Genomic DNA, 16,014 nt, shown 5'->3' on the forward strand with positions numbered 1-16,014 from the left:
TGTTCTCTCTAAGATGCCACAGGACTCCCCACTGGGTTTTTTTTTTTTCAGATAAGAGACTAATAATTACTAAATACTTGCAGGCCAAAGAAACTCAATACATAGATCAGTGGTGGACAACATGCGGCCCACTGACATTCCACCTGAGGCACACAGATCCTCTGTCTGCCTCCCTCCCCCACATGCCTATAACACACTGAGGCATTGGTGCTCCACATTTCCTACTGTTCCCCCTCTCTCCCAGCAGTTTCAGAGAACCACAAAACTGCTGATTCGTGCTCCATCCTCCTGCCTCCCACAGCGTGACCACCTCAAATCAGCTGTTCACGGATATTCAAGCTGGGGGGGAGGGAGGAGTGTGATGGAGAGTGAATCAGCGAATTTGTGGAGCTCCAAATGTGTTGGCAGGCAGGCAGGAGCAGTAGGAGATGCAGGAGCCAGCCAAACTGGGGAGGGGAGACCGTTCCAGCTCAACTGGGCTGGAGCAGCCCCCACTTAATTGGATCAACTGGTTCAACATGAAATTTACTTCACATTTAACCAGTTAACCAATTACACAGGATTTTACATCTCTATTGCACATTGTAAAGGAGGGATACAAAAGGTTAGCACAAGCAAGTAGGAACAATATCAGAAAGCCCATGGAACAAAATAAAGTTACACCTAACAAGGGACAAAAAATAAGAATCCCCATTACTGGAATTTTTTTAAAACAGGTTGGACATACATCTGTCAGGCATGGTCTAGGTTTACTTAGTCCTGTCACAGAATAGAAGGCTAGACTTGATTACTTCTCTAGGTTCTTTCCAGCCCTACATTTCCATGATTCTATACTAAAAACATATTTTTTCCAAAGGACTCCTGTCTCACACAGTACTCAGGATTGATGGTGCTGTGGGACAAATCAGGATTGTGAAGTGAACGCAGCTATGGTTTTCTATTACCCTGTCTCATTTACTGCAGAAGTCAAAAAAGAATGAGGTGAATGAGACAAGGAACTGCAGGAAGAGAAATGATGGTCTGATGATTAACACACTTGAATACCAACAAAAAGAACTCAATTCTAGTAATCATCTAGCTAGAATATAGCCTTATGTAACGTAATGTGCCTCGGTTTACCCTGCCAACTACCCTTTCTGACTACAAGTTGAACCTCTCTAGTCTGCCACACTTGAGACCTGACAGGTCCCGAATTAAGGATGTTAAGAAGTGGGTAACTGACTAATCGTGTACCCGATACAATTTGTATCAAGCACATTGGGTCGATAAGCTGCAACTCTGCAGCTTAAATGTAGTAGGAGTTCCTGCTTCCCCCCACGTGCCTTACTGCCTCTGATACAGAGGCAGCAAGGACTGGGGAAGCGAGTAGTCGAGTAGTGACTCAACTACCTGATAAGCCTAAGCTTATCGGGTAGTTGACTACTCAAGTAATTACATCCCTATTTCGAACAAGAGAATTTTCGGGACCATGGGAGATCAATATTGTCTAGCAGCATTACCAACACTTCCACTGCTTACTGAGCCATTAGAGAACATTTAGGGATAAATTAGGGCTAAATAACAGCACAGAACTCTGAGAGCCAGGACTGGTGTTATTAAAGAACTTTATGGGGCCGTGGGAAACTTGGCTACACCCATGAAAATTGGATACCCACCTACTAAAATCTTTCTGGACAACAGATGTTTCTGGACAAGAGAGTACTGTACTAGAAATTTTCAATCTGTAGAAGAAAGGAATGGTCTAGTGCTGTTTGTAAAGATATATCAGACAGGCTGTTTCTGTCAAACTAATGTTAAGGCAGGAACAGATCAGAAGGGTCCTTGTGACACAATATGGTCATCCTTTTACCCTTAGGATTGTTTTCTTCTTTAATAGTGTAAGAATGTCATTTGTATTATGGAACAATTTGTAATAGTAGTAGTTACTTTAATCTTAGAATATTTTGTACTAGATCTGTTTTTACAAAAGCAACTATGTAATGCTTGCTTGTGTGAAGCAACTATGTAATTTTTATGTGAGCAAAGAATGCGAATGTTTGAAAAGAGATTAGTTTGAAGTTCAGCACAACATTGAAATGGTCCAAGAAAGTGCCAGAGACTTAGGGGAACAAAGAAACTATTGAAAGTGCCCATTGTATTCAGTGAGAGGTGAGGGGCAGTTTGACAACCCTGAAGTTAGACGCAAGCACTCCCAACATGTGAAGATAACAAATCCCATCAAAACCAGAGTAGGGCAACACCCAGAAATGTCATTGGCAGACTGATATTAAACAACAATGAAAATAATCTCCAGATAAACATATGTTGTAAAGTAGCTGATTACAACCTGATGCAGCAAAATCCACAGACTTGCATAAGAAGGGATTCCTGTAAAATATGGGGTGTTTTGCATAGTTCTTTGGGCTCCATCCTGCGAAGATCTGAAGCATCGGTCTGGACCTACAGAGCCTGGGTCCTCCCTCACACTCAGCCTAATGGCCAATAGGTTGATACGAGGAAGAGACTGGTAATTATAACAAGGTTGGCAGGACTGGTAGGAGGGAGTGTGCATGCATGTGCATGCATACTATTTACTTTGTATTCTCAATAAATGTGGTGTGCTGTCTTTTCCCCTAAAAAGATCCTGTGTGCTTCTTATAAGCCAGGAGTCTCAAATTCACAGCCCATGGGCCATCTACAACCCAAGCAGTTCCGCATTCCAGACACACGCAGCCAGCCTGTGAGTCCCTGTCTCCCTGGGGATGTGTGTGTCCATAACCTTCCTGCAACCCAGCCCCTGCTTTGCCCCCATCTCACCTCTTCCTGCCTGTGCTCCGCCCTCTTCCTCCATTGCACACCTTCCCTGAGGGATTACCGGGGTTATAATAAGCATAACATTCGGTCCCCTGACACAAAGTTTTTATGTAATGCTAGGCAAACCATTTAAACCACTTTATTCCTCAGGTGGCCTCTAACTGTGTGTTCCTCATTTTCTGGGTGTTTAGCTTGAAACACCTGAATATGCGGAGTCCATCTAAACTTAGCACTCACTGTTGCAACTGAGCTGAGTGGGAGCTATACTTTGAACATATAACTTCTGTGGAAATGAAAGTTACACCCCTGTAACTAGTTCTTTGAGATGGACTATGCACATTCACATTCTTGGGATCTGCTGATGGTGAAGCATGGACAGGTGAAACTTTTTAGCAGCAGTGCTTGCTGGAACACACTCACACTACACCTGCTACTCCCCTTGAAGAGCCAAAAGTTCAGGAGGCAAAACTACAAAGAGGGGATGCATTATTGCCTCAGATCCTTCTACAGCCTCCTCCAGTTCCAAAGTTCTAACTAGGATTCTGAGAGAAAAGGGGTGCTGGGTAGAGTAAGAAGTGTTAATGTGCAGAATCAATATAGAAGAACTCCAGATAAATGTGTGTGTAATCTTCATGTCTACTTTCAGTGGCCTCTGTACATTCCCACTCTTGACACTTCTGCAAACAGAGCTCGTTAATTCCAGACAGCAGGACAAGACGACCTAGTTAAATATTGTAATACTGCTTGATCAAATTGGGTATCTGATGTAGGTGACAGATCTAAATATTAATGTTTTGTGAAAGTATGGATTGAGCTTCAAATGGCTGGGCTACAGATTTCTAATATGGGAATATGTCTAAAGCAGGTCAAGGAAGCAGACTTCATTCTAATCAGCCACATTCCCCTTGCACATCAGAGCCTAGGGGAGCCCAGGCTAGTAGATTTTGTGGGCCCCGTAGACCCTGGGATGGGGCAAAAATGAGATGTTCAGTGTGTGGGAGGGACTGCTGGGGAGCGGGCTTGGGTTGTGGAGTCTGGACAGGAGTGAGGGAGCAGGAGTATGTTGGAGGTTGGTGGTTCCGGGATGGTGGTAGGGTGCAGGAGAGAGCTGGGGGTGGGAGGCAGGGTACAGCAATGGAGTGGGGTTGCAGGAGTAGGGTAGGGCTAGATGATCTGGGCAGGAAGTAGGGTGATGATGCTCCAGCCCTGTGGGGAAGTCCTCAGGGGGAAAACAGGGCTTCGGCACCAGCACTGGCTCCCTGATGCTGAGAGGGGGATCCTGAGCCTCAGGGGCCAGATCTAGGTAAGCCAGAGGCCAGAGAAGGAATAAGCACCATTGCTTTATACTTCTTGCCTTTAAACTATTTATTTGTTTAGGAAGTTTAAACTAGTTTTAAAATTCTTGCTATGTAAATAGCAGAGACAAAACAATAATTATTACAACAGTGAACTTTTGTTCAGAGAAATATTATAGAGTAATATAGAGTTAGGTCTCTCTATTTAACAAGCTATCGCCATACTACTGATTGAGTTTCTTTATACTACTCATGACATATCTTTTCTAGAGATTTCATTAAACTGAGTGAAATGTGATTACATATATTTAACAAACCAAGCATGTCTACCAAATGTTCATATTCAAAAAAAGACAGGTGTGCTATGGTGGGTTTTTTTCTAAGTATTGAATAAATTATAATCAAATCTCTATTTGCCCTCTATTTTGCTGGGTTTATAATTTATACTTACCTTTTTCTTTAATCACCGACTATAACCTATCTGATGCAGCATGAGGGACCTTCAGATCTACAGTAACTGTTTCAGGGATTCAATACAATGAACCTGAGCGATCATGGAGCCATGGAACCTGCAGGAACCAACAACTATTGCAATGAGATTATCTACAGAGAACATAATGGCCATGGATCTGGAACAGGATGCAGATCCATAATATAACCATGGCCTGCAATACTGCCTTTTGCTGTAGCTCTAACTTGAATCGAGCCTTCTGGAAATGCTTTTGCACTTCATTGAACACATCTGGAAATATTGGATCATTGGAGGTATGCTCTTGAGAACCAGCTCTTTTAGCAGAGGCTGGCACTTGTGTAGCCAAGCATTTGCATTCATATGGATCCAATCTTTTCAGTCAAGGAAACCAAAACCAGAGTCAAGACTTTGCTGTTTTTTAAAAAACTTTGTTGGGAATTAGAGCAGAGATTGGTGTCCCAGAAGTATGGATCCCTGAGTTTCAAAGGTTTAGCTGCTCATGGTTCTTGAAATATCACAGGTTAGAGGAAATATAGTTTGGACCTCCCTTGTCTGGCACCCTCGGGACCTGACCCATCCCAAAGGAGGGGATTTGCTGAATCGGGGAGGTCCCTGCCACCAGCCTACCAGGAAGCTCCCTCTCCCTGCAGCTGAATCTGCTCCAGTCCCACTGCCACTGGACTTGGGCTCTGACCTGTGGGGACTTCCTCAGGGACAGAGCTTCCCACCTGTAGCAAATCCACTTCTTCCCTGTCCGACTGGGAATCCCTGGGGATGGGTCTTGCCGGCTGTCCCACTTCTGCCACACTCCGCTAGGGATCCCGGGGAATAGGGCTTGCCAGCTGCTCTGCTTTTGCCACTGGCTGCCCTACTGCTGCCCCACCAGGCCAGGGCTTCCTGGGGCCGGGGCTTGCTGGTCCCGCTGCTGCCCTGCACAGCCAGGCTTCCCAGGGTTGGGGCTCACACTACCGGGCACCTGGGCTCTCTGATCCAGCACTATCCATGGTCCTACTAGACATTGGATGTTGCCAGACCAGAGTACTGGATTTCTCGTCGTGGGGGTGAAGGTATTGCATATAGAACAATGAGAAGGAGAATGGCCTTCTCACAGCAACCTCAAGCAATGCACCTCTGTTTCAAAGGGTATGTCTACACTAGCTCATTAGTTCGAGCTAGGTAGGCAAATCAGGCAACCGGAGTTGCAAAGGAAGCCCGGGATTTAAATATCCCGGGCTTTATTTGCATGTTCACATATGGCCGCCATTTTTAAATCCCCCTTAGTTCGGATTAACTTTAAACTGCTGCATGTACCCGCGGGCAGTTCGTTCGAACTAAGGGGGATTTAAAAATGGTGGCTGGACGGGAACATGAAAATAAAGCCCGGGATATTTAAATCCTGGGCTTCATTTGCAACTCCGATTGCCTGATTTGCCTACCTCGCTCAAATTAACGAGCTAGTGTAGACATACCCTAAGGCAGGAAAACTACCAGGAAAAGAGGTAAACCTCTTGAACCCTGACTTAATTTTGTCTTTTATTCTGATATAGTAGAACTAAGAATTCATGCTAGAGTGTAAAGATCCTCAGATGACAGGAAAGAAAATGAAAAACAAAAAACAATGACAGTTCTAGGAGCAATTCATTCAGAGGAATCTTGGTGTGAGAATCCCCTTATCCACCTGCTAAAATGACAGAGCCAGGTTTTATTGCCTTGCCCTCTCAAACATTCACAGTGGCAAGCAGAGGGAGTGCAGGAGAGTTCCAAAGGATAAGGCTACTATAAATTTCATCTGATGCAGGTTATACCCCTTAAACTTATTTTTAAGCTAAATTGGTTGAGCTCTTTGAGTCTATCACTATAAGACATGCTTTCTAATCCTTTAACCATTCTCATGACTCGTTTCTGAACCCTCTACATTTAGCAACATCATTCTTGAATTGTGGATGCCAGGACTACACATAGTATTCTAGCAGCCATCATAACCACAGCCAAATACAGAGGTAAAATTATCTCTCTTCTTTTAGTTAAGATTTCTTCTGCTTTTGTATCCAGTTCATGTGCATGAATATCAGCCCTTCAGGGTCAAGCTGCTGATCTCACCTCACCTGCACTTAAAACTCCTAAATGCATCTATTGATTAATGTGGCTGGCCTGACACTGAAAACAACAGCCAGCCTCTTCTGCCTCAATTTCACTGTTAAAAAAAAAAAATCACAGAACAGCCACTCAATATCACATCTGAGGCACAGGAAAAGGAATAATAAAGCCATGTGCAACATGGAATACGATGGGCTGAGAAGAGCTGGATGAGGAATTTTGCTAAACAGTGGTCCTTCTAAGTAAATTGATTTATTTTATTTACAAGGAAACTGAGGCAGAAGGCCAGCTTTCTTTTTTCTGGTCAGATATACCAATCATTTAAAAATCTTGAATACACTGACCACTTCTGGAATTTGCCCAGCAAATATTTAATCATGTTTATTTAAAAAAGTAATTAAATATCACTTGTCCAGATCAGTTATTTAACTAAGTGTACCTTGACTATTAGGCTATGTCTATACTCGCTGCTTCTTGCACGATAAATATGCAAATGAGGTTAAGCGTGGAATATATCCGAGCCTCACTTGCATACCTAATGAGCCGCCATTTTTGTAGAAGAGGCTCTTGAGCCAGAAGGAGCTGTCTACACTGCCCCTTCTTGCACAAGAAAAACCCTCTTGTGCAATGCCGTTACGCCGATTATTTTCAGGAATAACGGCATTGCACAAAAGCGTTTTTCTTGCGCAAGAAGGGGCAGTGTAGACAGCTCCTTCTGGTGCAAGAGTCTCTTCTGCAAAAATAGCAGCTCATTAGGTATGCAAATGAGGCTTGGCAATATTCCACACTTAGCCTCATTTGAATATTTCTCACGCAAGAAGTTGTGAGTGTAGACATAGCCTTATGGTTTTCATAGTCCATCACTGGAAAGCTCTTTAACAGCCACCTTTGCACAAGATAGGAAGACTTTTATAACAGGAACTTTTTCTGAACAGTGCTGCTCCATATAGAGAAGAAGGAAGACAACCTTAATAGTAGGAAGCCCTTGGGAGGTATCTCTAGTACATTAATAAAAGTCTGATTTTTAAAAAGGGTTGAATGAGTCAACTAAAATAAATAAATAAAAAATCCTCTCTGTGTAACAATCAGGACAAAAAGTATTTAGCAGGCAGATTTAGTGATATATCAAGTCAAAATCTCTTTAACCAGACTACATCAGTCCAATTGGTACTCCCACAAATAGCTTACTCTCATTGTTGAAGTGCATATCTGGCTGAAACAATATTCAACATTTGTAAGGTCAGACAAGAGGAAGCCTCTCATTTTACTAACTTAAAGATTTCAACATAAATATATTCCAGACAAGATTTAAGGTGAATTAAGATCCAGAAAGAGAGAAGTAAGTGGTCTTTCATGTAGCTGTTAAACCACAGACCCCAGGCTAACACAGAAATGGCAGTTACTAACCATAATTCATTTCAATGTTCTAATTTTCTTCTTAAACCTTATAAACACTTGCCTTTTTATTTACTTACCTTCAGTTCAACAGGCAAACAACACTCTTTTTTCTTTCAGTAAGTTTGGCCACACACGTGGGATGCTGGCGTAGCCCCCGTCCACAGGGAGCTCGGACCCCTACAGACAGGTGCTGCTGACACAGAGCAACCTCTGTCCACGGTGAGCCCAAGAATGCCAAGGCAGAGGCTGGTCTGTGGAAGCTTGGAACTCCTGCAGATAGGGGCTTCTGCTGTGCTATATCAGAGGCAGCAGCATGGGGCAGCAAGCAGGAGCCGGTCTGTGTGAGGAGCCTGTTTTTAAACTGCTTCCCGCTTGCCACCCCACACAGCAGCCTCTGATACTGAGGCAGCAGCACAGAGTAGCAGGGGGCTCCCTGGGAGTGGGGCTGGGAGTGCACTGGCTGCTGGCCCCCGCCCCCAGGGACTATCAAATAATCGTGTAACTGATAATATTTGGTGCATTTACATGGTTATTTGGTGGCTAACTACTGTTAGAGTGAGGCCTTGTGAGTATCCATCCTGGTCAGAAGTCTTTGGAACTGTGGTTGATATGTTATTGAGGTGGTACATAGGAGCTCAATCAATGTTGATTTGTAAGGACTGCATGATGTTTCGATTTTACAAACTTCATCACGGAATACAGCAATTCACAGAAGTATATTGTGCCAAAAACTGAAATGAGTCACACACTAGTCTTCTTGAGTTAAAGATAGATACTTCATTCCTGGAATTGCTTCCAGAACTCAACTGTAGACTGTGATTTATGTATCATCTTTAGAGTATGGTCTGCCTGGCATTCCAATAGTTTCTTTTCTGTAGTGGATGTTTCTGTAACTATGGTTTTGGGAATCAAACAGCTGTCACTGATTAAATCAACCATGTTTACAAAAAGATGAAGCAGGATCTCAACTTCTTCAGGTCTTCAAACCTGGCCTGAAAGTCATCGAGCAGTCCTTGTAACTTACCTCTGGATTCCTCAATTTTGTGATCTTCGACTTTGATTTCAGGGAATGTATTTATCCTACCATTGAGATGAGGAAAAGTGGGTGAAATCTCTTGACACTATATTTCTTTGCAGAAGTTTTAACTTGTTCTGGAAGCTGAAGACAGTATCAGTGAAAAACACCAGATCCTGCATCCATTGGTCATCTTTCAATTGTGTATAGGACTTTTCCTTTTTCCCTCTCCCCATGAAAAGCACTGATAGATTCCAGCAGTTCCACAATAAGGATGTTAAGAGGCAGGAAAATTTTATCGACTACATGATTAGTTGATCAGGAAAGGCTTCCTCAGTCCCGGCTTGCACTGGGTTCGGGAGCTACCCGCACTGAGGCTCTGCAGTTTAAATGTAGTAAGAACTGGGCGCACAGGCAGCCCAGCTCTTACTACATTTAAACTGCAGAGGTGCAGTGGCAGTAGGTCCTGGTCCTGGCGCAAGCTGGGACTGAGCCAGGATTGCTCAATCCTGGCTCGTGTCAGGTCCAGCAGCCCCTGTCCACCAGGGGTCCACTGAGGAGCTGGGACCCCTTGCAGACAGGAGCTGCTGCTGCAAAGCAGCCCCTGTCCACAGCAGCCTGGGCTGGCTGTGGGCAGAGGCTACTCGGCAGCTGCCCCTGTTCATGGCCAGCCCACAGCATAGGGCCCACAGCATGGGGCAGCAGTTGGGTCCTTGGGAGCAGAGCTAGAAGATGGGAGTGGGGTCGGAAGCTGGCTTAAAAACTGGACTGCAGAGCACACTGGCTTCCAGGGAATCAGCTGCTGTCCTGTGCTGCAAGCTCTGCAGTATATAGCTTATACTGCAGTGCAGCCAGTTCCCCAGGACTGGGGCCAGAAGATGGGAACTGACTTTTAGCATGCACTGGCTACTGGTTCTACTCCTGGGGAGTTGGCTGCACTGTGGGCTCTGCTGTATAAGCTTTATACAGCACAGCCCACATCAGGTAACTGACCTCTAAGATTTTTAACGTTTACACGGTTATCTAATTAACTGCTTTTTTAACATCCATAATTGATATAATTATGTCACACACAGAAGACTATTATACAGAGTTCAAACCATGTCCAAATAGTTCTGCTCTTAAAACTCTGCCTGGCTGTAAGACCTCCAACTAACCAAAACAAATAAAATAGTAATAATATTAAGTAAATTAAAAGCCTTGTAGTATGATCGGAAGCTCGCCATCATTGAGCTCTGATAGACAATCAAGGAAAACACGTTCCACAGGCAAAGACCCTCTACTGAAAATATTCTTCCATCAACCTCAGAACCACAAGTGCTTGAGGCCAGAGGCTTTGACTTAATATGAGATAGAAAAGACTGTAGCCTCTTAAATAACTGGGTCCCAGAACACATAAGGATTCAAAGAAAGGCTTTCACGTGGAAGATGATTTTCAATTTCTCCATTAATCTGGTTTATAACTGACTTTCCCCATTCACATTCTATGCTCTACTTAAATATTGAACTCAATGAAAAATGCCTTCAGCCACATCTTATTACATGATCTGTAAAACACAGCAAGATTTAGAAGAGTCAACACATCAAAGAATGACCTCCAAAAACTCAGTGCTATAAGATGTGGGGTTAATTCTAGGGATGCTCGATACAGTGTAACAGAATAGTCGTGTAAATACAGAAAATATCGGTTACATGACTATTCAATAGTGCCTGGGGCAGGGCCAGCAGCCAGTGCACTCCTGGCTCCACTCCCAGGGGGCCCCCTTCTACCTCACGCTCCTACCTCTGTATCCGAGGCAGCAGCATGGGGTTCCAGGTGAAGCCAGTCCATGAGGGGAGCCAATTTAAAAACCAGCTCCGCTTGCAGACTGTCTGCCTGCTGCTCTGCACTGTTGCCTCTGACACAGACAGCAGCATGGTATGGCAGCAGTCCCTGTCCATGGGGATCTGTGCTTCCAATGGACAGAGGCAGCAGTGGGGGCAGGGAGGGCAGGTGGCAATGCAGAGCCAGTGTTGGGGGGGGAAAACAGCTTGTAAATCGACTCCCCCAAGCACTGGCTCCTACCTGCTCCTCTCCCCACCGCTGCACTAGGCAGCAAGGGTGAGGGCATGTGGGTCTGTCAAGTGAATACACATGGGGAGCTGGCCTGAAAGCCAGCTTCCCATGTATATCAGCTCCAACCTATCCCCTACACCCTCCACACTGCTACCTCTCTATCAGAGGCGTCAGCATGAGAGTGGGTGGCAGGGGAGTCTGCTTAAAGCCAGCAACTCATGGGCACCGGCTCCCTCTCCCCCACTCCTTGCTACTTCTGATAATGGGGGGAAAATGCATGTAGTCAAAAGATTAACTGATAAGCCTAGGCTTATCGGTTAATTGTATAGTCGACTACACGTTGACATCCCTAGTTGCACCAGGATGCTTCCCCAGGTAATTAATGAATTGATAACCCATCAAAGTGTTAAGTGTGTCGATTCATTCAAATCCTTTTTGAAGAGTAGGGCTTTTATTAATACACTAGAGATGCCTTTTTAACACCAAAACTGACGCTGTTGGAAGTGACATCCTTTGGATGTGTAATAATATCAAGGACCTATTTTTGTTCATTGAGGAGTCCCTGGCACTTTTCACAAGGACAAAGATGTGAGTATTAGTGAGAGTGCAAAATTCTAATTAGTGTAAATATGTACTTCCTACTTAAATTCTTCCTGTAATTTCATTAGGAATGCAGCATTATTCCTCTCTTCCTGTTATGTAGTGTTTCTGAGCACTATTAAGTACTTCCCACAATCCACTCCAAAGATATCCACATTTCAACAATAGGCAAAGTGATCCCTATATGTAGGGCCAGATCCTGAAGGCCCTATTCACATAAATGAAGGTATTAGATTCATGCGAACAGACTGTATATCTGTACATTGGTAACACATTTTGCATTATGCAGCTGTAAAAAAAAATGATTAAAAAAAACACATATACATACAAGTGCTGCAGGAAAAAAAACCAAAGGGCTTTCCCTACCATGACACTCCTCCACTCCCAAGCAGCATGAATTAACATACCATTATATTTTATCTGCCAAACCAGATCACTTCTGCATATCTGTTCTTTACTGAAGTATGCAAAACATGGAAAAACCTTAAATTTACCAAGTACCAGAGGGGTTGCCGTGTTAGTCTGGATCTGCAAAAGCAACAAGGAGTCCTGTAGCACCTTTTAGACTAACAGAAATATTGGAGAATAAGCTTTCGTGGGCAAAGACCCACTTCATCAGATGCATGTGACGAAGTGGGTCTTTGACCATGAAAGCTTATGCTCCAATACATCTGTTAGTCTATAAGGTGCTACAGAACTCCTTGTCACTTAAATGTACCATGAACCTAGACAGTAAATTTGGAAAAGTAAATGGTAAATATGTTCTTTACTGGAAACATCTAATACATGACTTGACTTCAAAAACGCACTATGATTAAAAACACTTTTTTGATTTTATTGCCCATTTATAACTCCAAATTGATTGAAATGATAAAATTTAAACTTAGAGCTTGATTCTGCAGCTTTAAAGTCAATGGAAAAATTCCCTTTCACTTCAATGGAAGGAGGATAAAACCCATAATTCCAAAATGTTGATGAAAATCTCAGTGTTATGACTATCCCATAACATTAATAAAAATATGCAATGTCTTGTATATGCTACAAGTATTCAAAACTCTACCACTACGAACATTGTTAACCCTAATTCATAAAAACCTATAAGAATTGGATGGCTGGTAAAAAGATAAGAATTCATTCGTATTTTGGTCATGTGCAATCCACATATTTTAGATAAACAGTCTGACACCAACACCCCCTTCCCCCCGCCAAGCAGATCTCTGAACACTGTAGAAAGGTGCCTATACACTTCTATTATCTACGCTCGTAGTCACTGAAATGAACACGATGAAATTTTAGGGTCACAGAAGTTATTCTAGAGATTTTCTTTTCTGTTACATGTTTTACTATGCTTTTAAATGTTGTCAATCTATGCAGTAGGTAGAGCTTTATTATTATTACTATGAATTCTTGTGTGTCTTGTAATAAACACATCCATGGCAATGTTTTGACAGAGACATCATGTGTCCACAACTTTGTTAACTGTTTTATTTACAGTTCTGATCTCTATTTTTTAATTTAAATTTTGATTTTTGAAATTGCTACATTTACAGGAAAACTAGAAATGTTTCCTCCACTGAGACTTCAAAAATTTCTGTTTAATTAGTCATTTCCAAACATTCAAGCATCAGGTTCAAATGCTTCTTCCTCACTTTCAACACTCACTTTAACATTAGGTCTGAACCAGCACTAGCAAAATAAAAAATGGAATTCTGTAACTGACGTCAATGGAAACAAAAGCAGTCCCCATCTACAGCTCTTCTCTTATTTTCCTCCTATTTGTGCCCAGTCTTCACTCCTAATGACTCCTTTTGTTCATGTCACCACCTACGCTTGAAACAGCCTCCCATCTAGGCACTCTGTGTTCTTCCTCTCCTCCTCCAAATCCCTCTACTTTTACAAAACCTTCAAACTTTCTTCTCATCACTCCAGATGTCTCCATGCCATTTTGTACTTGTAACTGTATCCCATTATATCTATTGTTAGATCATAAGAAAAGAACTCACAGGGAATTTATCTTTTCTATATTTCTTTAGTGCCATGCAAACTCACAGTGTTCTATTGATATTTCTATCACTATTGATAACATACTTTTAAGCACCATAAGTAAATTACAAGTTGAACCTCTGTAGTCCGGCACTCTCTGGTCCAGCAATATCCGTGATCTGTCATGATTTTAGTTAGCTGGATGTCCACTTATCACGAGTGTGGCTACATTTCCCATAGTCCCATATAGTTTATTTACAGCAACCAGTCCTGGCGCTCAGTGTTCAGTGCTGTTATTTAGCTCTAATTTACCCCTAAATGTCTTCTAAGAGCCCAGTAATCAGTGGAAATGTTGATATCGCTGCTAAAACCTTGATCTCCCATGGTTTGGCTAATTCTCTGGTTTGGAACTGACCAGGTCCCAAGGGTGCTGGACTAAAGAGGCTCAACCTGTATCATGTTGCAGATATAATGTATCTTGCAAAATCAAGTATCCATCTTCCTTACTCCCTTTTGCCTAATGTCAATTGTTATGTTAGATCCTGTTTAACCAAGGTTGTAAAGGGACAGAAAGTGCATCTTTACTATCTCAGTAGAGATATAGAGTTTCCCAAGTACTCATAATAATAAAAATTAAAAGCAGTTATGAATATAGCAATTTAGTAAACCCTACGCAAATGGATGTCCCTGCTGATAATTGGCAAAGATTATGAATATATCTTACTGACTTCTTGAGAGAAATCAGCCTGGAAGCAAGAGTTATTCTTCCTCCCTTACAGCATGGAATGTCAAGTTCATGGCCAGAAGCAAGACTATTCAAGTTTATCTTAATCCAGAGCATTAAATATCCATGTCAGAATGAGAAAGCAAGCATATGACAAAATTTTCACAACTCTGGCTTGTCTGCTTAAGGATAGTATTATCAAGATGAAAATACTTTAGGAAAAAAGCTATAGCCAACAGCACAATAGTTAAAATCACAAATATTAGAGAACGGTAATGGAGGACAAAAGAAATCTAATTAATCTCTCTGCTCCATTATAATAAATAACGATAGAATAAAATTAGGACTTTAACTAAAAACATATGGCATTCTCAAATAAATTATTAAAATACTTACCCGGATTTCAGGTCTGTAATTCTTAGACAGTTAGTAGCATCCAGTCCTACTTTTCCATTTCTAACCACATTGGAAATGAATGGAGAAAGTGCTGGTGAAATTCTGTTCAAGGCAACTTCAGGAGACATTATCTCTTCTTTCCTGCTGGACTCAACTCTGCATGGGAAAAAGCCAGAAATTCCCATACAATGTAAGTAACTCAAAGAAAGAATGTGGATACTAACATTTAAAAAAAAAGTAATAAATTTGATGCATTGGGGTGGGTAATTAGTTTTCTAACATAGTGATGAACTCAAACATTAAGGAATGTTCCGTAATTATAAACAGACTGAAGTACATACCAGTTTATAAGTAAGGAAAATGAACAGAATTTGATCTTAATAATGGCAAATAGCTTGATCAGGAAGGTTACTCACTGAATCACAACAAAATAATGGAACCTTTTACTAGAAATCCAATCCGTATCATTAAGCCAAATCATCTGAAACGGACCAGCCTAACTTCTAAAAACATAGCAATGTTTATAACCCTTGCAAATTAAACGTCCATAAGTGCAAATGTTGACCAAACTGAAGTCAATGGGAATTTTGCTATTAACTGCAATGGGATTGGAAAAGGCCCTCTATGAATATCTTCATATGAAATTTCCAATGTAAACAAAAGGTCAGAAAAATAGATTAATTTCACTACTACAGCTGATATAACCAGGGCTGATGTCCTTTTTCCAATTCTATTTCTTCACTAAATATCTGTTTGTCACTTATTAGTAACAAATATTATGCTTATCACCCAAAGATCAAATTTAATTTTTATAAAGATGTCACTATTCTCATTTTAAAGATGGGGAAACTGAAGTTCAAAGACATAAGGGTAAAATTTTCAGGCGTGCCTACATGACTTGGGTGCCTAAGTCCAATTGAAAGTCAATGTAATTTAGGTGCCTAGGATATTTAGGTGGTTTTGAGAATTTACCCTTATCGAGTGACACTTATGGGTAACTGATTAACTGGTGGCTTGGCTCACATCGGGCAGCCACCCACCCGCTGTAGGTCAGGGACTGCTCCTGCCCGACCAAATCCATTGTGCTGTGGGTGGGGGGCATCCCAGCTGGGCCAGGCCAGAGCAGCTCCTCACCCGCGGTGCGGTGGCCCTGGCCCAGCTGGAGCAGCTCCCCACCCACTGTGT

General features: G+C 42.2%; 1 protein-coding gene across 3 annotated transcripts in view; it reads right to left on the reverse strand.

Moving 5' to 3' along the window:
- Nucleotides 1-16,014, reverse strand: part of BABAM2 (BRISC and BRCA1 A complex member 2) — a 322,714-nt gene that overhangs the window by 302,836 nt on the left and 3,864 nt on the right. For all 3 annotated transcript variants that reach the window (XM_025181003.3, XM_075925373.2, XM_006115618.5), the window contains exon 2: nt 14,830-14,985. In XM_025181003.3, coding sequence (XP_025036788.1) covers nt 14,830-14,957 — 128 coding nt within the window. In that variant the 5' untranslated portion in view covers nt 14,958-14,985. The remainder of the gene's footprint in view (nt 1-14,829; nt 14,986-16,014) is intronic.

This window comes from Pelodiscus sinensis, chromosome 3, assembly GCF_052426305.1.
Source record: "Pelodiscus sinensis isolate ZL-2025 chromosome 3, ASM5242630v1, whole genome shotgun sequence".
NCBI classification, from domain to species: domain Eukaryota; kingdom Metazoa; phylum Chordata; order Testudines; family Trionychidae; genus Pelodiscus; species Pelodiscus sinensis.